Raw genomic sequence first — 24,473 nt, 5'->3', positions numbered from 1 at the left:
TGATAAGGTGAATGGAGGATAGAGGAGATGGATGGATGATGGACCCGAGGGTAGATGAGTACATGGTTGCGTCCCAAAATGGCACCCTATTCCGTACATGGTGCACTACTTTTGACCAGAGCCCTATGGGTCCAGATCAAAAGTAGTGCACTATATAGGGAATAGGATGCCATTTGGGATGCGCTCCGTGAGGTGAGTGAGGGAGCAATGGAAGGGAATGGGCGGCCAACGTCTGATCTAGTACGGGGGAGAAGGGAGAAAACAGAGAGGGGGTATGTGTCAGAAGAATTATGACAGCGTGACCAGTGTCTGAGGTCAGACTGACTGAGGAGACTGCAGGAATACAGAACAGAACAGCTTTCTCCTCGGTTGTCGCTCACATCTCCTATCATATCACATCTCCTCACTTCTATGATACTGTAGGGTTGGACAAATAGTAGCACTGGTCCAGGGGTTACATGCAGTTTGCTGACACTGAGAAGGCTCAGCTTCAGGAATCTGCATGTAACGCCCTGGATCAGAGCTAGACAAATAATGTAGTAGTTATTCTACTAATGTGATCAAGGCAATGGAATGCTAGGAAACACATGGGCCTTTCCCGATGATACGGTTTCAGTACCACGTACAATCATCAGGAGTTGAAATAACTTGGAATGGCTGTGCAAATGGAACAGGAGTCTAACCTGAAGCCTATTCACCACTGTGTGCGTGTGCGCATATGAGTGTAAAGTCCAAGTGTGTGACTATGTTTTTCTGTCACAACTATCCTGCCACTCCAATGCTTGTGTTCTATCAGACCCACGGCGTGGGAGATTTACCCACAATGCTGAGTCCTGCGGCGCTGCAAGTAACGCTCCGCTAGCGCTCGGCTCCACACCTGATGTCCTGCTGGTAGCTGTCACAGCAGCACACACACACCACCGTCAGTGTAAGGAGTTACGACAGAAGTGGTGTCCTGGAATACCTTGTTTGCAGGACACCACTCAGCCCTGGGGAGGTTTCTGAGAAACGGGAGACGTCCTCCAGGAACAAATACATCCCATGGGGCGGATGATCAAAGCCCTAGACAACACTGAATGGTCCACCCAGCCAGGGTCATCCTGAGACCTGTGGCCCGCCTGGGTTGCTTCCCAGGTGGAACCCTATTGCCTATGCAGGGCTCTACGCTGATTTTTTTTTTTTACATGGAGCACGTGTATGCCTGAGTTGAAAAATGTAGGTGAACACAAAGACATTTAGGAGCACGATGAAAATGTTTTGACCTATTAAAGCTAGAATCTTTCATTTTTCTAGGCGTACTGGTGCTCTTAAATTATACAATTCCAGGTAGCGAAATATGGTCGCCTTGTAGAGTCCTGCTATGTAGTGCACCTATTCCCTGTGTAGTGCACCTATTCTCTATGTAGGCCACCCATTCCCTATGTAGTGCACCTATTCCCTATGTAGGGCACCTATTCCCTATGTAGTGCACCTATTCTCTACGTAGGCCACCCATTCCCTATGTAGTGCACCTATTCCCTATGTAGTGCACCTATTCCCTGTGTAGTGCACCTATTCTCTATGTAGGTCACCCATTCCCTATGTAGTGCACCCATTCCCTATGTAGTGCACCTATTCTCTATGTAGTGCACCTATTCTCTATGTAGGGCACCTATTCCCTATGTAGTGCACCTATTCCCTATGTAGTGCACCTATTCTCTATGTAGGCCACCCATTCCCTATTTAGTGCACCTATTCCCTATGTAGGGCACCTATTCCCTATGTAGTACACCTATTCCCTATGTAGTGCACTGCTTTTGACCAGAACTCTGATGTCTGTCTCTCTCCCTATGTAGTGCACTTTGATAGGGAATAGGGTGCCATTTGGACGGCACCCCTTCCTTAGTGCTACATCTTCACTTCCTGTTTCTCTCCGCGGGAGCTGGATACGGATAAATAACATGAATAATGTACAGAGAACAGTGAAAATGCTAAGTGGATATGCATAATACATGAACTTATTATTTTGTCTTTGGCGCTATTAAGAGAATGTTTTCTCTTGTCTGAAAAGCACAACAATGGTGACATAAATGCTTCTTCGTGGGGCTTTGTGGGCTTTGATCGTAGAAGGAGGGGACTGACATAAATCCGGCTGAGACTGAAGATGGACCAAATACGGACACTGTAAAGGATGGCTGGATTAGGCTCGCTACTTTATTGCTACTCCTGTTAATTTCCTAATAATTGTATTTTCTGTAGATCGCCATGATTACGGTGGTTGCTGCCAGGTTGGTGTGTAAGGTGGTGGACTGCACCATCCAGGAATATGGGCATGCGGGTGTATCTGGAGACTTCCCCCTTCCTCTGAAAGTGTTTTCAGACCCCTTCACTTTTTCCTCCATTTGTTAAATTACAGCCTTATTCTAAAATGTTTTAAATCGTTTTTTTCCCCCTCATCAATCTAGACATCATGACGAAGCAGAAACAGATTTTTTTTTAAACATTTTTGCAAATGTATAAAAAAAAAATGAAATATCACATTTACATAAGTATTCAGACCCTTTACTCAGTACTTTGTTGGAGCACCTTTTTCTGTGATTACAGCCTCAAGTCTAATTGGTTATGACGCTACAAGCTTGGCACACCTGTATTTGGAGTGTTTCTCTCATTCTTCTCTGCAGATCCTCTCAAACTCTCTCGGGTTGGATGGGGAGCGTTGCTGCACAGCTATTTTCAGGTACCTCCAGAGAAGTTCGATCGAGTTCAAGTCTGGGTGTACCTTCGCCCCAGTCTGCAGTCCTGAGTGCTCTGGAGTAGAATTTCATCAAGGTACTTTGCTCCGTTCATCTTTCCCTCGATCCTGACTAGTCTCCCAGTCCCTGTCGCTGAAAAACATCCCCAAAGCGTGATGCTGCCACCACCATGTATTACCACAGTGATGGTGCCATGTTTCCTCCAGATGTAACGTTTGGCATTCAGGCCAAAGAGTTCAATCTTGGTTTCATCAGATCAGAGAATCTTGTTTCTCAAGTAGGCTGTCATGTGCCTTTTACTTAGGAGTGGCCTCTGTCTGGCCACTCTACCATAAAGGCCTGATTGGTGGAGTGCTTCTGGAAGGTTCTCCCATCTCCACAGAGGAACTCTAGAGCTCTTTCAGAGTGACCATCAGGTTCTTGGTCACCTCCCTGACCGAGGCCCTTCTCCCCCGATTGCTCAGTATGGCCGGGTGGCCAGCTCTAGGAAGATCCTGTCTCGGAGCTCTATGGACAATTCCTTTAACCTCATTGCTTGCTTTTTGTTCTGACATGCACTGTCAACTTTGGCACCTTATATAGACAGGTGTGGGTCTTCAATGTAATTTACCACAGGTGGACACCAATCAAGTTGTAGAAACATCTCAAGGATGATCAATGAAAACAGGATGCACCTGAGCTCTATTTCGAGTCTCATAGCAAAGAGTCTGAATACTTATCTAAATTAGGATTTCTGTTTTTTTTGTGTTTTAAAAAAAAATATGTACAAATATTTTTTACTTTGTCAATGTGGGGTATTGTGTGTAGATTGCTGAGGATTAAAAACATTTTTTTTAGAATAAGGCTGTAACGAAACAATGTGAAAAAGTCAAGGGGTCTGAATACTTTCTGAAGGCACTAAGTATCTTTCATTTAAGTAGTTATTTTTTAACTGAGGTGACTGCTCTGTTGTTTTTCGAATCACGGATTGCCCCTTTAAACAATTTTTCTTTTTTAAATCAGATAGATTTTTAGAATCATTCAAAGCAAACTTGATCTATGTTCATTTAGCAATAAAACTGATGAAATGTCCTCATGACATTGCCAGTGTTTGTTTTGATCCAGACCCTGACAGTCATTGCTGCGGTGCCACACATTACCGTGTCACAAATGACCTGTCGTCTCGCCCGCTCACAGACAAACGCTGTCAGATGGAAAAATGCTTTCTCACAACGTCGACAGGCAGGCAGGCAGGCAGGCAGGCAGGCCGCTGAGCATCAGCCACACAGACAGTGACAAACCGGTAGCAGCTCAGAGATGCAAATGGAGACGCAGAATTGGGAAAACGTAGGGAAATGGTTTTGCATATCAATTATCAATGTATTTAGTAGCTACGTTGAAGTGAGCTTTACTGAAAGGTGCTTTGATCTGACAGTAGACTAATACGGCTCATTTCTATCCTTACGTATACTGATATTTTGTTCCAGTCGGTAGCTGGTGTAGATGTTACACTGAAGCTGGCATGTACCTCCTGCTAACATTGTGAAGCATTTCTACAAGGTCTGACAATTGCCATTAGAAAAGCTGAGGTACTCTCTCTCTCTCTCTCTCTCTCTTAAATAAATATTAGATGACGCTTACCCAGACACACTTGTCTAAACTGATGGGTCATGTGAAATAAAAGCTATAACCCCCAGCCACATCCAGTGGTGGAAAAAGTACTAAATTGTCATACTTGAGTAAAAGTACAAGTAATTTTAAATGCCTTATATTAAACCAGACCGCACAATTGTATTTACATTTTTAATTGATGGATAGCCAGGGGAACAATGTACTTAATTATCAAAAGTAAAAGTAAAAACCATTTCAAATTCTTGTATTAAGCCAACCAGACGGCACAATTTTTATTTTTGAATTTTTTATTGAAGTATAGCCAGGAGCACACTCCAACACAGACATAATTTACAAACCAAGCATTTGTGTTTAGTGAGTCTGTAACGCCCGGGGTGTAGTGGGTGTGAAGTCAGGGGCAGGAAGCAGAGAGTTCAGGGTAGTGCTATATCGTTTAATGCACAAAAACCGGTGAACATACACCAACCCCATGAAACACAGGGCGCACACCAAAACAAATGCCCCAAACACGCAGGACCTTAAACAGTCCAGCAAAACCCAAGAAAATGGGAAAACCGAGACACACAGACGTGTACACATGTACACCAAACAATCCCGCACAACCAGCTGGTAAATAAAGCCCGACCAATCAGCCTAAAATGAACACAGGTGAAACCAATAAACAGAAAGGGGGAAAATGGATCAGTGGCAGCTAGGCCGGCGACGACGACCGCAGAGCGCCACCCGAAACAGGAAGGGGAGCCACCTTCGGTAGGAGTCGTGACAGAGTCTGCCAGATCAGATGCAGTAGGGATGACCAGGGATGTTCTCTTGATTAGTGTGTGAATTTGTCCATTTTCCTGTCAAAATGTAACGAGTTCTTTTGGGTGTCCAAGGAAAATGTACGGAGTAAAAAATACATTATTTTCTTTACGAATGCCGTGAAGTAAAAGTTGCCAAAAATATCAATAGTAAAGTAATGTACAGATAGCCCAAAAAACGACTTAAGTAGTACTTGAATGTATTTTTACTTAAGTACTTTACACCACTGCTCGAATGCCTTCACACCAGTACATTAGCATACTTTATATACTGTTACACACACACTTATCACATAGTATTCCATACATAAGTTAAGGCCATGCAACCTGGGTTGTAACCTGCGTGAGTTGCACAGTACAGTACATAAACAGATGCCTGCTCCATATATTTATGCGGTGGACACTTGACACCGTCACATTAGATTGTTGTATGTCACAGAATCATGTTACGACTACACGTATTAATGTTCATTTTATATATCAATATGTTGCCAAGTCTTGCTAAGTGGATGGGTCTCTACAGAAGGTGTAAACAGTACAGCCAAATTGTTACTCGCATCGTAGTGATATCAGAAATAGATAGTGTCAGTACAAATCAAAGATACAGTATGTACAAGAGCAATATCAATAACGATATCAGTGATAGACGAGGTAGTTATATGCATACAATCAGGGGAAAGTGGCTGAGCAGCAGAGAGAGAAATGTTAGGAGAGAGTCCTTTGAATCGAGGCACTGCAGAGAGTGCTGATGACTGGTCCGTCCGAACCACGCATGAACAAGGGAATCTATATTCGGAAAGCTGAAACCTGGTCCCGACTGAGTCCGAACGCTCCTTGGCGACAACAACATCAGGCTCCAAGAGCATTGAAGCTGCAAAACAGGAAATATTTGGTGTATATCTATCTATCCATCTATGTCCTTAATCAGTATAAAGGAGTAAATATTGCGTACTTGTTGAGCAAAATCAATGCTGTAATGCATCGTGATGTCTTTGCTTGCTGGTTCAGTAGTGACCCCCCAGAGACAACTGCAGGTCTTGACACATGGTCTTGCAGTCAGCAACCATCTTCTGGTAGACAAAGCGCTCCCTCTGAACAAGCAGGAGATGCTGCTCTTGCCTCTTCAGCTTGGCTGACTTAACAGCTTCTGGCAGATTGGCAGATCTGAAGACATGATAGTTGTTCCTCTGTCACTGCCAGCACAGATCTATCCTCGACTTAGTGCTTTGAGATGTGGGGCAGCAATTCTCTCCACAGATTCCTGAAGGAAGTCAGCCCGACTACTCGTCCCTGTGGAAAATACAGAAAAAAATGTGAGATCAATAAAAGTACTGCCAGTCATGTTGGAGGTCAATTAAATAATAAAAATGTGTTTATGCTTTACATACCAAGTGTTGTCATCGATTCCTTGTAGAGACGCCACACTACTGCTTTTGTCACATGGGATGGCAGCAGCTTTCCAAAGTGTCTGTGTCCTGGTAATACTATTGCATTAACCTCTGCGTAGTTGTTGATGAAGTTTACCACTCGCAGCTTCAGGTGTAAGCAGCACGCTTTAACTTGGGGTCTTTTGTTTAGACATGTACCGTTAGCTAGATAAAAAATGAACTAAAATCCCAGTCCATAGAGTAACGCGAGCCAGCCATCTAACCTCCGCTAACGTTAGCTTGATAACAGCAAGCTTTAACTTGGGGTCTTTTGTTTAGACATGTAACATTTTCACCTAAATCAGGGATTTCCTCATCGTCTGAGTCAGAGAGAGTCCGCATGGCACGATCGTCCTCCAGAAAGTAGTCCATCACAACTTTTTCCCACTGACCTTTGTCGATTGCTCCTTCTAAATTCAGGGCAGCAATGTTATTGAGAGCAGTAGCAACACATTTGCAGTTCTCCATGGCTAACGTTATATCTCCCCAACAAATTGCAGTAGAAAGGATTATCTACACATTACGAGCAGCTCATTTTATAGACACAAATGCAACACCGCAGACCAATCCAAACTCATCTCTCGACATGTCCAACCCACTCATTATCTCAGCCAATCATGGCTAGCGGGAAGGTTGCTGTCTTTCTCCGTGGCTAAAACAACTATGCCCGTAATTTTACAATTTTATTATTTACAGATGACATACAAGTTTCATATTAAGTCACATGAAAGTTCACATGTTCTAGAAGGCATTTTCAAAAGGCTCTCCTGTGAAGTTGTGACTTGCGACATATGCCTAGTTTCCTGAATCGGGTTATACATTTGGCTGGAGGTTAGGAAGTGCATCTCTGTTTCCACCTCAATTTGTGAGCAGTGTGCACATAGCCTGTCTTCTCTTCGGTGGCCTTTCTCAATAGCAAGGCTATGCTCACTGAGTCTGTACATAGTCAAAGATTTCCTTAATTTTGGGTCAGTCACAGTAGTCAGGTATTCTGCCACTGTGTACTCTCTGTTTAGGGCCAAATAGCATTTCTCTCTCTCTCGCTCTCTCTCTCTCTCTCTCTCTCTCTCTCTCTCTCTCTCTCTCTCCAGGGTATTTATCTGTCTCTGTGAGGTCTTAAACCATACACTATTTTATTGCCTATTAGGGGGACGGTTTTGTGGTCCGTGTCAGACTTTTCATACCCAAACCACGTCCATGCAACCGAAGTAGCCCCTCTTTTAGGTACGGCCTCCATGCTCTGTGTCGCGTTCACTCTCCTCCATGTTTGTTTGTGTTGCGATATATATCGTCATATCGCCCAGCCCTAACACTAAGCAAGGGGCACCACCAAGCAAGCGGCACCATGAAGACCAATGAGCTCTCTAAACAGGTCAGGGGCAAAGGTGTGGAGAAGTACAGATCAGGGTTGGCTTATAAAAGTATCAGAAACTTTGAATATTCCAAGGAGAATTAAATCCATTATTAAAAAATGTAAAGAATATGGCACCACAACAAACCTGCCAAGAGAGGGCCGCTCAACAAAACTCACGGACCAGGCAAGGAGGGCATTAATCTGAGAGGCAACAAAGAGGTCAAAGATAACCCTGAAGGAGCTGCAAAGCTCCACAGTGGAGATTGGAGTATGTGTCCATAGGACCACTTTAAGCCATACACTCCATAGAGCTGGGCTTTACGGAAGAGTGGCCAGAAAAAAAGTTACCTGTTTCAGTCTTCCAGAGATTTGAGACTGGGACGGAGGTTCACCTTCCAGCAGGACAATGACCCTAAGCACGCTGCTAAAGCAACACTCGAGTGGTTTAAGGGGAAACATTTAAATGTCTTGGAATGGCCTAGTCAAAGCCCAGACCTCAATCAAATGAGAATCTGTGATAAGACTTAAAGATTGCTGTACACCAGTGGAACCCGTCCGACTTGAAGGAGCTGGAGCAGTTTTGCCTTGAAGAATGGGCAAAAATCCCAAAGGCTTGATGTGCCAAGCGTATAGAGACATACTGTACCCCAAGAGACTTGCAGCTGTATTTTCTGCAAAAGGTGGCTCTACATAGGGGGGGGGGGGGGGAGGTAGTAATGCACGTTCAAGTTTTCATTTGTTTTGTCTTATTTGTTGTTTGTTTCACAATAAAAAAAGATTTTGCATTTTTGTATATCAAATGATACAAACCCCCCAAAAATATATTTTAATAGGTTGTGAGGCAACAAAATAGAACAAATGCCAAGGGGGGTGAATACTCTCGCAAGACACTGTAGATCTTCAAGTCAAGCTTTATTTATACAGCACATTTCAGACATGGAGTGCAACGCAATGTGCTTCATGGGAAAAAACAACTAAAAAACAATGAAAATGAAGATATTTAGCACACAACAACATAGGATGAAAACAAAAGGACAAAAACTGAACGACTGAAAAGCTAAGGAAAAGCTAAGCTAAAAATATGCAAAGTTGTGAGTCATCCAAGTATTTAAATCACTGACACAGTCTAATCATTTATCCGTGGAGCTAAAATCCTCTGGTGACACACAGTAATGTAAAGTTGTTTATCGTCTGCGTAGCAGTGCAAATCAATGCTGTGCTTTCTGATAACACTGTGAAAACTGAACAGTACCGACCCAAAACCTAACCTTCTGGAACGCCACGTGATATGTATTTTCTCTTGAGTTATGTTCACAAAAAAAACTCTCAACCGATTTAAATAGGTCCTAAACCAATTTAGAATTGGACCGGAGAGACCAACCCACCTCTCCAGTCTCCAGTCCAGAAGGACATCATGGTCAACAGTGTCAAATGCAGCACTTCAATCATCCAAGAGCACAAGGACATAGAGCTGTTTGGCATCTGTGTTGGCTGTAAGATCAGTTGCCACTTTAACTAAGGCTGTCTCTGTGCGGTGGTGGGGTGGGCACGAAAATCAGATTGGAATTTTTCCAAAATACAGTTTGGCACTTAAAAAATAATTGAATTGCTAAGAATCTAGATGACTTTTCTTCAGAAGGGTTTTCACCATACCATTTATTAGTGCAGTGGGAGAAGTGCAGGGAGTGATTTTAACAGTAGCTTTCACTTCTTCAGATATGCAATTAAAACAGTTTTGAAGAAGGTGGTGTGGATAGGAGTGAGAAGGCAGGTTGAAGGCTTACTTTGTGGTATCACTTCCCTGAGCGTGTCTGTGTCAACCAGGGAAAACACACCCATAGTGCCTTTGCGTGGTAGGCTAGAGCACAAATCATCAAACTTCTCATCAGGTCTTGCTTGACTGATACCCAGCCTCATCTTATCTCTGAAATATGCCACAAACTCATCACATTTAGATACACACACATTTGATGGGTTAGGATTTATCAGGCCAGCAATGGTCAAGAAGGGAACTCTCTCATTATTCTGATGAATAGTGATCAAGTTAGAAAAATGAGCCCGTCTGGCATTTCTAATTGCCTTGTTATGAATGCCAAGTTGCTCTCTCAGAATATCACAATGGACCTGCAACTTTGACTTTCTTCACTTCCGCGCGCTGCATTTCTGCAATCCTCTTTAATTGATTACTTTCCTCACTCATCCAAAGGGGCTCTGCTTTTGGATTTGGCCTTTTTCAACTTTACTGTAGCTATGCCATCAATGGCTGCCCTTAATTTGCTGTTAAAGTTGTCAACTAAATCATCCTGCACATTAGGTGTTCACTCCCCTCCAGTGTGTCTCCATAGCAGCCATTACAGCCCTTTTCAACTATACAGAGATAGTACAGTGAGATGAACTATACAGTGAGGTTTACATATCTAGAACATGATCATGATTAAGGGTTACCTTTACATTCCTATCGTGCTCTCTGTAACGGTTCAGCGATACAGATTGAATATAGCCATAACTCTTGCTCTGCCTTAATGTGATTGTGGGAGGAATAATGTATTATGACGTGAAAATCTGTCAGAACAAGTGTTGTGTCTGCTGGACTACAGATGATGCTAATGAAATGGGTATCTCATGTTTGTTGGTTAAATAAAAAAATTGCACCCGCTTTGTCGAACTGGTCACAATTTCGATCTTGAAACACTGTTCATCTGTTGACCGGAGTCGCGTGATGAGTCTGTCCTAATATAGACACCGTAGACTTGGACCTCACCTTGGATCCTTGTTGATACAGTATGGCCCTGAAATAAACAAGCCTCCATTCTGACAGTACATTCACAGAGTAGTTTTTCTGGGCAGAGAAAAACAGAGTAATTTTCCCACATTTTATTCTAAAATGCACTAAATAGTATTTTTTCCTCGTCAATGTACACACAATACCCCATAAAGACAAAGCAAAAACATGTTTTTAGACATTTTAAATGTATTAAACAAAAATATTACGTTTACATACAGTACCAGTCAAATGTTTGGACACACTTTCTCATTCAAGTTTTTTGAAACTATTTTCTACTTTGTAGAATAATAGTGAAGAAGACATCAAAACTATGAAATAACACATTGAATCATGTAGTAACCCAAAAAAGTGTTAAACAAATCCAAATATATTTTAGATTTTGGATTCATCAAAGTAGCCACCCTTTGCTTTGCTGACAGCTTTGCACACTCCTGGAATTCTCTCAACCACCTTTACCTGGAATGCTTTTCCAACAGTCTTGAAGGTGTTACCACATATGCTGAGCACTATTCAACAGATTTCCACTGGTCTAATGTCCTTTGCTCGTGTTTATTTGCCAAAGCAAGTTTCTTATTATTATTGGTGTCCTTTAGTAGTGGTTTCTTTGTAGCAATTTGACCATGAAGGTCTGATTCACGCAGTCCCCTCTGAATAGTTAATGTTGAGATGTCTGTTACTTGAAGTCTGTAAGGCATTTATTTGTGCTGGAATTGGAGGTGCAGTTATCTCTGATGAACTTATGTGGAGCAGAGGTAACTCGGGGTCTTCCTTTCCTCTGGTTGTCCTCATGAGAGCCAGTTTCATCATAGCGCTTGATGGTTTTTGTGACTGCACCTGAAGAAACTTTCTTGACTTCAGCTTCAAAGTTCTTGACATTTTCAGGATTGACTGACCATCATGACTTAAAGACATGATAGACTGTCATTTCTCTTTGCTTATTTGAGCTGTTCTTGACATAATATGGACTTTTTTTTTACCAAATAGGGCCATCTTCTGTATACCACCCCTACCTTGTCACAACACAACTGATTGGCTTAAACCCATTCAGAAGGAAATAAATTCCACAAATTCACTTTTAACAAGGCACTGTAAATTGAAATGCATTCAATGTGACAACCTCGTGAAGCTGGTTGAGAGAATTCCAAGAGTGTGAAAATCTGTCATCAAGGCAAATGGTGGCTACTTTGAAGAATCTCAAATATAAAATATATTTAGATTTGATTAACACTTTTTTGGTTACTACATGATTCCATATGTGCTATTTCATAGTTTCGATGTCTTCACTATTATTCTATAATGTAGAAAATAGTAAAAATAAAGAAAAATCCTTGAATGTTTAGGTGTGTCCAAACTTTTGACTGGTACTGTTAAGTATTCAGACCCTTTACTCAATACTTTGTGAAGCACCTTCTGCAGCGATTACAGCCTCAAGTCTTCTTAAGTATGATGCTACAAGCTTGGCACACCTGTATTAGGGGAGTTTCTCCCATTCTTCTCTGCAGATCCTCTCAAGCTCTGTCAGGTTGGATGGGAAGCGTTGCTGCACAGCTATTTTCAGGTCTCTCCAGAGAAGTTCGATCGGGTTCAAGTCCGGGCTCTGGCATGGTCCACTCAAGGACATTCAGAGACTTGTCCCGAAGCCACTCCTGCGTTGTCTTGGCTGTGTGCTTAGGGTCGTTGTCCTGTTGGAAGGTGAACTTTCACCCCAGTCTGAGGTCCTGAGCACTCAGGAGCAGGTTTTCATCAAGGATCTAGGTACTTTTCTCCATTCATCTTTTCCTCAACCCTGCTGCTGAAAAACATCCTCACAGCATGATGCTGCCACCACCGTGCTTCACCTTAGGGATGGTGCCAGGTTTCCTTCAGACATGACGCTTGGCATTCAGGCCAAAGTGTTCAATCTTGGTCTCATCAGACCAGAGAATATTGTTTGTCATGATCTGAGAGTTTTTAGGTGCCTTGTGCCAAACTCCAAGCCGGCTGTCATGTGCCTTTTACTGAGGAGTGGCTTCTGTCTGGCCACTACCATTAAGACCTGATTGGTGGAGTGCTGCAGAGATGGTTGTCCTTCTGGAAGGTTCTCCCATCTCCACAGAGGACCTCTAGAACTTTGTCAGAGTGACCATCGGAATCTTGGTCACCTCATTGACCAAGGCCCTTCTTCCCTGATTGCTCAGTTTGGCTAAGCGGCCAACTCTAGGAAGAGTCTTGGTGGTATTAAACTTCTTCCATTTTAGAATGATGAAGACCACTGTGTTCTTGGGGACCTTCAATGCTGCTGAAATGTTTGATTCCCTTCCCCAGATCTGTGTCTTGACACAATCCAGTCTTGGAGCTCTACGGACAATTCCTTCGACCTCATGGCTTGGTTTTTGCTCTGACATGCACTGTCAACTGTGGGACCTTACAGGCATGTGCCTTTCCAAATCATGTCCAATCAATTGAATTTACCACATGTGGACTCCAACCAAGTTGTAGAAACATAAAGGATGATCAATGGAAACAGGATGCACCTGTGCTCAATTTTTAGTCTCATAGGAAAGGGTCTGAATATTTATGTAAATAAAGTATTTGTTTTTTGTTTTTAATCCATTTGTAAAAATGTATAAAACCTGTTTTGCTTTGACATTATGGGGTATTGTGTGTAGATTGCAGAGGATAGTTTAAAAAAATCAATTTTAGAATAAGGCTGTAACGTAACAAAATCTGGAAAAAGTCAAGGGGTCTGAATACTTTCCGCAGGCACTGTAAAGTACATGACTGGTCTGCAAAAACACTCAAACCATCTCAATTAGTTAATGCAGTGCCATGAGCTTCCTAGCTCTGACTAAATTAATTCAAAAGAAACATCAGTTTTCGAACAAATTAACTTTTACTTCTGAAACAGATGGCGTATACAGTCTAACATTATGATGATTTCTTTCCCATTATCAACTGGTCCAACGCCCTTTAATTTGACAGAATAGTTGGGCTCTCAACCCAAAGGTTTGACTGCAAGTTTAGCGGAGTGCTGGGCATTCACTGTCTGCAGCCCAAATGCCACCCTCTTCCTCCTCAAACTATATTGTTCTAACGATGAACTTAGCCTTAAGATGGTGAAAAGTAGTGCACTATGTAGGGAATATGGTGCCATTTGGGATACTGGCACTGCCGTTAGCTCAGCCATCTGTAATTGGGGCTCAGTGACATTCCCCCCCCCTAATTCACAATTTCTGAATTAACTTCTGGAAGTTACCCAGGTCCTGTTGTGTGGGAATTGAAGGTGTTGCACTTGGCAACAGAGAGGGAGAGCTGGAGCAGTGAAATGTTCCAGTCCATTTGTCAAGGTGGAGTCCGACTCTGTCAATGACTGAACAGAAAACGATCAGTGCTAGGTAGAAACGGTAGGCCTTGTGTTGCGGAAAGTTCTCAAGAAGTATTCTCATACAAGTTTACTTTATTTAAACCTGATAATATGCACAGTTGCCAAAGACTCACCATTGACCAATGACAACACAACAAATAACTGTAATAAAAGAGAATATTAAAGGAGTTCTCAAAAGTATTGTAAGTATACTTGTCCTCAGGGATGTGTGTCCATTATATATATTACATTATTGTTAAATTGAAAAAAATGACAAAACCAATATGTTTCCAAAGAGAAGAAGATATAAAGTACAGTTTATGAACTATTGAAGCAGTAGCACTTCCTCAAAGTCCCTTGTTTCGTTTAATGAAATGTTTATGAACAAACAATTCTCTTGGTCTGTTTCTTCTTCTTCTGTGGGCTCCTCTTGCGCCTTTGTCCCTGGTGAAAGAATCAAACATTTAGTTTAGATTAGAGTGACAAATCAGATGGAGGTGAATTTAACACAACAGGTTTGAAACTTTTTGGGGGGTTAGCGGTTTTTAACTATATTGTATGAACTCTGTATTCTTAACATGCTTGGAAGCAGAATTTCTCTCTGGTCCCAAAAAAGTGATTGATTGGTTTATTGACTCAGGTGGGGGTGAGGGACACGTGGAGGGGGACATTGGCCTCACCAAGGGTTCAGGTTTGTCTGGGACATCCATAGCGGAGTACGCTCCTGTTCGTCCTCTTGGCTTCCCTTTCTTCTTCTCCTTCTGCAGCTGCCTCCGTACTCTGGTTACCTGGAAGAACAACAACATGACGTCAGACTTCAATGATACAATGTTGAATGCAGGTCGACTAAGTATCGCTAAGATAGCATCTCCATAACTCCTGCTGAAACTTAGGCTGTCCTAATATGGACAGCGGACATATATTTCATTTTTATTACATCTTTATTTGACTAGGCAAGTCAGTTAAGAACAAATTCTTATTTACAATGACAGCCTACCCCGAACAAACCCTAACCCGGACGAGGCTGGGCCAATTGTACGCCGCGCTATGGGACTCCCAATCACGGGCGGTTGTGATACAGCCTGGAATCGAACCAGGGTCTGTAGTGACGCCTCTAGCACTGAGACACAGTGTCTTAGACCACTGCGCCACTCGGGAGCCCATATCTCATGTCAGCAGTGTGTTTGAGAATCTCACTAAACAAAAATGTTTGATATTAACTATAGCCTGGTATCACGTGATGGTCTGCTCCTGGGTTGTCATGGCGATGTTGTATACCTGTATGGCGGCGCTGGGGTTGTTGCTGAGCAGAGAAAAAGATCCCACTCTGGATTTAGGCTTGTTCTTCTTCTTGGTCCCAGACTGGCCCAAGTGTCTCCTGGCCCGCTCTGTCTGGAGGAACAACATTCCCGGGGGATCATTTAGAAACTAAAAGTGGCCCGGCTACTGTACATTAAAAACAGGAGTCTGTTGAAGGGAGGACGGCTCATAATAATGGCTGGAATGGATACATAGAACGGTATCAAACACATGGAAACCATGTGTTTGATGTGTTTGATACGGTTCCATTTATTCCGTCTCAGACATTACAATGAGCCCTTCCTATTTAAAATGACATTAGCCACCACTGTAGCATACCAAGTGCTTCAAGAAAACAACTCGGGATAAGAAACTACAGTACACCATCCATCACATTCTTTCTTATGCCGCTGTTTTTGGTGGGATCACAACAATTACAACACAACAGCCCCATTGGATCGTTTGAGACCTCTCCCTCTTGTTCGTCTCCCTCCCTGTCTCCAGCGTTACCTGAACTTGGATGAGTGTGTTGGGGAAGCCCTTAGTTGAGAAGGACCCAGGAAGGCTGGAGTGCTTCCCAAACTCTCTCTCCTGTCTGTCCAACGGCACGGCTGACAGTATGTTGTCATCCTTCCACCTCTATTCAGAAATAATTGAGGCATTGTTGATGAACATGGAGCCAGCACTGTGGCTTCAGCAATACAATAGTGTTGTATAACTACAGTATGTACAATGTAACACATTGCTGTAAATGTACAGCAAAATATTTACAGTTAGCTACTGTAATTCTATATTACAGTACAGTACTTTAAAGAGCAATGCATTATGGGGGAGGGGCTCATTGGCATTCCACTACACTGCTGTAAAATTATATTCTTTATTTTACGATAGAATTTTACAGTAAAGTACTGTATTACCTGTTTTGCTGTATATTTCTAGCAGCATACGGTGAATTATGGTGCATTTTGGGAAAATGTCGTGGATGAAGAAAGACTCTGGCTTATTAACATACTTAGAGGCATGCCTTCTACGTGGAAATATGTATTGCATCCGCTAGTGAGAATGCTGTACCAATTAAACTGATATGTGGTAGTAGTGCCCAAACAATTCATGTGTGTTAGGGGACAGATCAGAGTAGCAGCAACTCTTAAACCTTTACTGGTTGAGTGTTTTGCCAAGTCCTTTTGGTCTATTTTACTCTGTAATTATGACCTGTTTGGAAGCCATTTCTTTGGTCTTTAGAAGTGCAAGTGATATAAAATGCCAAATATTCATAAATATGCTGTACAATACAAATACCTAACAGCCAACCTGCTTGCACCAATGTAATTAGTGAAATACCAATATTACAATTACAGTAGAATATACTTATTTAGTCTACGGCAGGCAAATGTTACTGTGTTGTACTGTATGATTGCTCTGATATTACAGTAACTTAAAAGAAGCTGGCGGCGAGTTATTGTGAATATTACAGTAACAAACTTGGCACTAGCAAGAGATGGGCAAGGATACTTCAAAAGGTACCTTGTTACAAATACACAATACCTTGAAGACCAATGTATTCTTAATTACAACAACTTTCTCAGTAACGGTTACATAAACCTTTTACTTGCTATGACATGTTTTGTTTTAATCAACATTAGTTTAATGCACTGACTGACTGTAATCCCTCTGGACAAGAGTGTCTGCTAAATGACCAATGTCAATTTAAAAATGAACACTTGCAAAGCACACTGCTGGACATTATGTAGTTATGTGGGCTACTTGCAAGTTTATTTTTGTACCTACATACCAAATGTATGTATTCTTATTTAACTGTTACAAAATACATGAATTGTACTTCAGGCCAGTTAAATACAAAATAGATATTGAAACTATTCAAATACTCATATCAAATACATGTAATAGAAATACTGCCAATCGTTGGCAGTAAATCTGCAACAGTTTACTAACCACTGTGCTTCCAGTAAGGCACTGTCAATTCTAGAATGACAGCATGTTTGCTGTAGTCAGGTGTTACGGTAATATGCTGTAAATTTGTGTTTTAAATTTTTAACCTTTATTTAACCAGGCAAGTCAGTTAAGAACAAATTCTTATTTTCAATGACGGCCTAGGAACAGCAGGTTAACTGCCTGTTCAGGAGCAGAACGACAGATTTGTACCTTGTCAGCTCGGGGGTTTGAACTTTCAACCTTCCGGTTACTAGTCCAACGCTCTAACCACTAGGCTACCCTGCCGCCCGTTTCAGTATTGCCAGTATTGTACTGTACATTTACAGCGACCTACCGGCTACTGTGCTGCCAGTAATTTACTGTAAAAATTACTGGACATTTTTTTTTTTACAGTGTATAGTTCAAGTAGGCTAATTGGTTGTATTGTTTTGTTTTGCAGTTGTAAGGAGCAGGATTTATATAAATGCCTTACACCAAGTACAGAGTCAGCCTCAAGTCGTCCTCTCTGTTGGGCAAAAGAAAAATGTAAATAATGGGTTAATGCAATTTGGGAGAAAATAAATGCCTTCTATAAATGTTATCGTGTAAGTGTGTGTGTGTGTGTGTGTGTGTGTGTGTGTGTGTGTGCGCCTGCGAGTGTGTTGGTAAAGAGGTATATAGTCCTATATCCTTTCTTATACACAGATGTCTGAGCAATGACTTTGGTGGATCTATATTTAATATCAATATTCAATATCTTGGGGCTAAGCGTTTGAGTTGCATGGACCTTCGTGTCTCGTTGGAATCATATTCCTCCTGGGGAGTTACCATACAGAGTGGAAAGTAATCCAGTACAAGGCAGCAGTCCTCTGTGACAGAGAGCAGACTGTAACAGGATGTCTTTGTGGGGAGGGAGGCTCGTATACCTGTGGCTTTTTCTGGGTATGGGTCTCTCTTGGAGCAGATGGCATCAGCCGCAGAAACCCATCCTTCTGAAGGAGAAGATCCTTTTAACAACATGTCATCTTTATTCCACTTACGTAATAATAACACCTCAACCCCACTCCTATGCAATTACTAAACAATTACTAAATTGATATGTTTACAACATGTTTGTATGTCGTTACTTGCAGAATTACATTCTGATTAGAAAGGTATAACAGTAACTGAATGTAAAGTGTTACAATCGGACAATTGAGACAATTCATAAACCATATCCTGTCAGGATGAGTAAAGGAAAACAGTGACCATATTGTAGGAGTTCAGGCTTTACTAGAACAAAGAGGAACACAGAGTTCGTACTGTATGCCTTTTCACAGTGTACGTCCCCTCCTTCAACATACAGTGCATTTGGAAAGTATTCAGAGGCCTTGACTTTTTGCACATATTGTTACGCTACAGCCTTATTCTACAATGGATTCAATTATTTTTTCCCCTCATCAATCTACACACAATACCCCATAATGACAAAGTGAAAAAAAATGTTTTTAAATGTAAACACCTTATTTACATAAGTATTCAGACCCTTTGCTATGATACTCGAAATTGAGCTCAGGTGCATCCTGTTTCCATTGATCATCCTTGAGATGTTTCTACAACTTGACTGGAGTCCAACGGTGATAAATGAAATTCATTAGGCATGATTTGGAAAGGCACAAGCCTGTCTATATAAGATCCCACAGTTGACAGTGCATGTCAGAGCAACAACCAAGCCATGAGGTCAAAAGGAATTGTCCGTGGAGCTCCAAGACAGGATTGTGTTGAGATACAGATCTGGGGAAGGGTACCAAAACATGTCTGCAGCATTTAAGGTCCCCAAGAACCCAGTGGCCTCCATCATTCTTACATGGATGAAATTTGGAACCACCAAGACTCTAACAGAGTTTCAGAGTTCCTCTATGGAGAGGGGAGAACCTTCCAGAAGGACAACCATCTCTGTAGCACTCCACCAATCAGGCCTTTATGGTAGAGAGGCCAGACGGAAGCCACTCTTCAGTAGAAGGCACATGACAGCCCAACAGGACAACGACCCTAAGCACACAGCCAAGACAACACTTTGGGACAAGTCTCTGAATGTCCTTGAGTGGCCCAGCCAGAGCCCGGACTTGAACCCAATCTAACATCTCTGGAGAGACCTAAAAATAGCTGTTTAGCGATGCTCCCCTTCCAAACTGATAGAGTTTGAGAGGATCTGTAGAGAAGAATGGGAGAAACTCCCCAAATACAGATGTGCCAAGCTTGTAGGGATACCCAAGAAGACTCGAGGCTGTAATCGCTGCCAAAGGTGCTTCAACAAAGTATTTGCAAACATTTCTAAAAACCTGTTTTTACTTTGTCATTATGGGGTATTTTGTGTAAATTGATGAAGAATAAAATCTATTTACTCATTTTGAGCACTTTCTGTATAGTCCATTTTGTTCTGTGCTAGTTGTTGACGAGCACCATGAACTAACCCTAGTAATGTATTATGTTCCATTATCCACATTCACAATGACCTTGGTGGGAAAAAGCACAGGCAAATAAACTCAGCATTGAGTTCAATTAAACTTGAACATTTCTTCAATAATGCTGCCTAAGGCAACTGGGAGTCCAACCACATCTGAAGTTTAAATAATTGCACGTACTGTAATAGTGTAATTACACACAAAACACATAAAACCTATATTTCCCACCCTGTAAAGAATACTGAGAATACTCAGTCTTCCACGTTGTTGGTGAAAATCCTCTTTTGAGGAATGAATGCTGCATCTTTCATTTTATATTTGATTTAACCTTTATTTTATCAGGGAGTTAAACTGAGACCAATGTCTCTTTTACAGATGAGAATTACAGAAATTACAGAACTTAACACATCAAAATGCAATGAGAAAGAAAATCTTTCATACATCTGCTGTATGTATTGGCCAGATGAAGGTAACTGCTTTGGACAGAACATGGGGAATGTCCACAAAGCATGTCGACCGCAAATATGGCAGCTCAAACGGCTCTGTGGCCACATTAAAAGTCTGCAGAGAGTTTGTTCCATTGAGGGTAATAGAATAGGTTACAATGAAACTTTGTTCCTGACTAAAATAAGTATATGTTTCCAGGTTACTGGAATGTTTAATTCTATTTAAATCCATGCATGTGTTCCATCCAAAATAGGACATGCTCAGCCACCATACCACTGTGTCACACACACACACACTTTCAAAAAAATTGCTGGATTGTTTGGTTGACCCAACTGCTAGGTTGCAGGCATTGGGTCACTTAGTTAGGTTGTTTTCTTTTTTTTTTAACTGCTGGGTTATTGATGCTGGGTGCTGGGTTATTGGTGCTGGGTTATTGAGATATGACCCCAGCGGGTCAGCTCAGAAGACTAGAGGCATGGCTTAGTAGGGGCGTGGAGTTCAGATAGTTATTTTTGGCAACCAGTGAGAGTGAATGTAATTGCAGCTCATCTGTTCTGTTGTTATCACATGTTAAGGTTGAACACTGACACTTTTGAAGCTTTAATGAGGCTTACACAAGTGTATGAGTTCCTCAAGAGTCCCAGTGTTGGGATAAGCAAAGAAAAGATCTCTCAACATTGTATCTCAATGTTGGCATATGTAAATAAAAGATATTATGAAATTTGCAGTGTAAAACGTAACATAATGAACATGAATGACATGTACTCTTCCAGGTAGCCAAAAACAATTATCTGAAAGCCACGAAAGTTATTCACGCAACCCAACTGGCTGGGTCAAAATAACCCAGCATGTGTTTTGTCCAGTATTTACCCAGTGCTGGGTCACCAAATAACCCAAAGTGGGTTGTTTTTAACTCAGCACACACTCAATGGAAACACAAGAGCATTCATAGCAGTTATTGGCTTCCTTTGGCTTCGGAGCTAATGTTGCTACTGCAGAGTCTGGGGAAATGTTAGCTTGTAAAAAAACAAAAAAACACGTCTAGCACCAACACTTCTGAACTCCATCTACCTGACCAAAGGAGCTCCTCCACAAAACACAACAAACCTACAACTATAACCTGGGGGCCCAAATCCCTTACCTTTCCTCCGGTGGTCTGCCCATTAACACAGTCTTCCACCGGTGATGTCCCAGTGCAGTCTGCACCACGTGTGAGCTGGAGAAAGCTGCCCTGCAGACAGAGCAGACTGAGGCACACCCAAAGAGCAGCTTCCATGATGGTGCAGATCCAGGGACTGAGGCCCAGCCCCCGTCAGCCCCCTGTTTTATACCATCCACTCCTAACCTAATGAGGACCAGATGCAGAAGAACAGAGGAAGGGGGGGGGGGGGCATGCCAGCTTCAGCTTCACACAGACAAACAGGATCGCACCACACCGCAGCCCAGCGTTCTACGCCAGCTAGCGGTTCTGCGGTTCTCCAAAAACATGTCAGCCATCTGAAGGGCCTCTCCCAATAACCACCCCCACCTCCCCTGTACCAGTCTGGACGGCGCATGAAAGTCATTTTCCATGGATGCTTTAAAAATGGTCACATACTGTAACGAGAGAGAGAGAGAGAGAGGGGGAGAGAGAGAGAGAGAGAGAGAGAGAGAGGGGGAGAGAGAGAGAGAGAGAGAGAGAGAGAGAGAGAGAGAGAGCAAGTTAAGTCAAACCTCTTATGACAGTACTTGAGAGATCGGTGGCTCACTTTAAGGATATCCGGGAAAAGAGAAGAAGATTTGAGTTGGTTTCACATGTTGATCTGCCAGAGATAAAGTTCTGGGTTTATACTGCTCTACCTCGCCCTAGTGAAATAAATGTATGTATATCTTTTCATGTGGTTCTTTATCCCAGACGGCCCCTCTAAACCCTTTCTGTTGGTTTGGACCACACATAAACTTTGCTTACACTTTGAGCTAACGTGTGTTTTGTGATCTGATCAATATGATCCAGTTTGATCAAGGTTTTGTCAGGATTTGGCCAGGGTTGTTCCGGTTTTTGGTCACTAGATGCCCCCATTGTGCCTTTTGACCTTTTGTTTTCCCTTGATCCCCATTATTATTTGCACCTGTGCCTCGTTTCCCCTGATTGTATTTAAACCCTTTGTTTTCCTCAGTCCTTTGCTCTGTGTTTGTATGTTAGCACCCAGCCCTAGTACTCTGTGAACTCTTGTTGATCCCGGTGGACTCTCTTGTGGAATTCTGTTTTTTGTTCTTGTTTGTTTGTTTTTGAGTATTTTTTGAGGCTTTTTGTGCTATACCTTCCACCTTGTGGATTTACCTTTTTGTCTTGGAGGATTACCTTTGTTCTTGTGGAATTCCTTTTGAGGTTGTGGAGTTACATGTTTTCCTGAAGAACTTCATTTTTTACTTCATTAAATACATCGTCTCAAGTGCTGCTGTGTCTGCCTCATCTTCTGGGTTCTGCCAACTATTCGTGGCTCAGTTGGTTAAGTGACTGTTTCTCACTCCGGAGACCCGGGTTCGTAACCGGGTCCTGACAGAAACACAGAGCCAACAAATGAACCCAGAGGCAGCCAGTTCCCAGGACCTTGTTGCCAGGATGTTCCACCACCAGGAGACTGTCCAACGCCACGAAGCTGCCCTGGTTCAGCAAGAGGCCTTAATGGCTAGACATTCTCATCTTCTGTCGGAGATGCTGACTTCCATAAAGCAGATATCTGATCGACTTACCTCGGCAACAGTTCCCGTCCCAGTACCTCAGATTCACGTACCCATGGCAGTTAACCCTCTGGCTGAACCTCGTCTTCCACCTCCCCAACGGTTCTCAGGTGATCCAAGTGCTTGTAAAGGGTTTCTCACCCAATGTTCTCTCTCCTTCGAGTTGCAACCCTCGTCGTTCCCCACCGACCGGTCTAAGATCGCATATATCATCACCCTGCTGTCGGAAAAAGCCCTGGCCTGGGCTACTGCTGTGTGGGATGCCCATAGTTCCTGCTGTGCCAGCTACTCTGCCTTTGCTGAGGAATTCAAACGAGTGTTTCAAGGCCCAAGCAGTGGTCCTGACTCAGCCAAACAGCTCCTGACTCTCCACCAAGGTCGGCGCAGCGTGACGGACTATGCCATCCAGTTCCGCACGGTGGCAGCAGCGAGTGGCTGGAACAACGAGGCGCTCACTGTGTGCTTTCTGAAAGGCCTTTCCGACACTATCAAAGATGAACTGGCCACTCGGGAACCACCGGACAATCTCGAGTCCCTGATCAAGTTGGCCTCACGCATTGACCAGCGTCTGAGAGAGAGAGAACTCAACCGTAGACCTCTAGCCCCTATCAGTCCCAGCTCCGAGTCCCCACCTTTATCCTCGCTGGCTCCACCGGAACCCATGCAGATTGGACGCATCTCCCAGGCTGAGAGAGACCGCCGGATGAGGGAGCGACGCTGTCTATATTGCGGCAAACCGAGCCATTTCCGTTCCACGTGTCCCGGGCTCCAGGAAACGCTCTGTCCCGTACAGACCGGGGGAACTGTAACGGGAAACATAACCTCCTCCCATCCGTCCAACTCCGTCTGCTCATTCCAGTCACCCTTTCCTGGGACAACCACAAGCTTCACCTTCAAGCCTTGGTAGACTCTGGAGCCGCAGGTAACTTCATGGATGGTGTCTGGGCGAAGGAGAATGGCGTTCCCTCTGAACCTCTAAGTGACCCCATGAGGGTTACTACATTGGATGGAAGCCCTTTGGGATCTGGACTTGTCACTCATGTCACTACCTCCTTGCGACTTTCAGTTTCACAACACAAGGAATTGATGAAATTTCATTTGATCTCCTGTTCCGAGTTCCCTCTCGTCCTTGGATACCCCTGGCTTCACAGCCATAACCCTCACATCGACTGGTCTGTGGGCACTATCAAGCAGTGGGGTCCTACGTGCCAAGCTACATGTATTTTCCCGAATTCCCGAGTTCTACTCCCGAGTCTTTAGAATCCATCGACCTGACCCGAGTTCCCGAGTGTTACCATGACCTCAAACTGGTATTTAGCAAACAGAGGGCCACCATGCTACCACCCCATAGACCTTATGATTGCCCCATCGAACTGTTTCCGGGCACTTGCCCCCAGGGGTCGGATCTTTTCCCTATCTCCACCCGAACGAGCTGCTATGGATACCTACATCAAGGACGCTCTGGAAGCAGGCCTCATGCGTCCATCCACCTCCCCGGCGGGAGCAGGGTTTTTCTTTGTGGCCAAGAAAGACGGTGGATTACGTCCTTGCATCGACTACCGGGGACTCAATGCCATA

The 24,473-nt window shown here is 43.0% G+C and overlaps 1 protein-coding gene across 2 annotated transcripts; it reads right to left on the bottom strand.

The window, feature by feature from the left end:
* Nucleotides 1-14,127: 14,127 nt before the first annotated feature.
* Nucleotides 14,128-21,490, bottom strand: si:dkey-12l12.1 (uncharacterized). 2 transcript variants are annotated; one of them, XM_029661503.2, is made up of 7 exons: nucleotides 21,316-21,490; nucleotides 18,210-18,290; nucleotides 17,777-17,809; nucleotides 15,862-15,990; nucleotides 15,331-15,444; nucleotides 14,733-14,840; nucleotides 14,128-14,496 (listed from the first exon to the last, which is right to left on the bottom strand). In XM_029661503.2, the coding sequence occupies exons 1-7, from the start codon at nucleotides 21,448-21,450 to the stop codon at nucleotides 14,431-14,433; spliced, it is 666 nt and encodes a 221-aa protein (XP_029517363.1). In that variant the 5' UTR covers nucleotides 21,451-21,490; the 3' UTR covers nucleotides 14,128-14,430. The 2 variants fall into 2 exon arrangements, with proteins under 2 accessions (XP_029517363.1, XP_029517364.1); XM_029661504.2 differs by having other exon boundaries at nucleotides 18,210-18,275; nucleotides 21,316-21,489.
* Between the last annotated feature and the right edge of the window lie 2,983 nt (nucleotides 21,491-24,473).

Source organism: Oncorhynchus nerka, linkage group LG6 (assembly GCF_034236695.1).
Source record: "Oncorhynchus nerka isolate Pitt River linkage group LG6, Oner_Uvic_2.0, whole genome shotgun sequence".
Taxonomy (NCBI): Eukaryota; Metazoa; Chordata; class Actinopteri; order Salmoniformes; family Salmonidae; genus Oncorhynchus; species Oncorhynchus nerka.
The sequence above is the reverse complement of the archived record's forward strand: the minus strand, read 5'-3'. Positions and strand labels throughout refer to the sequence as shown.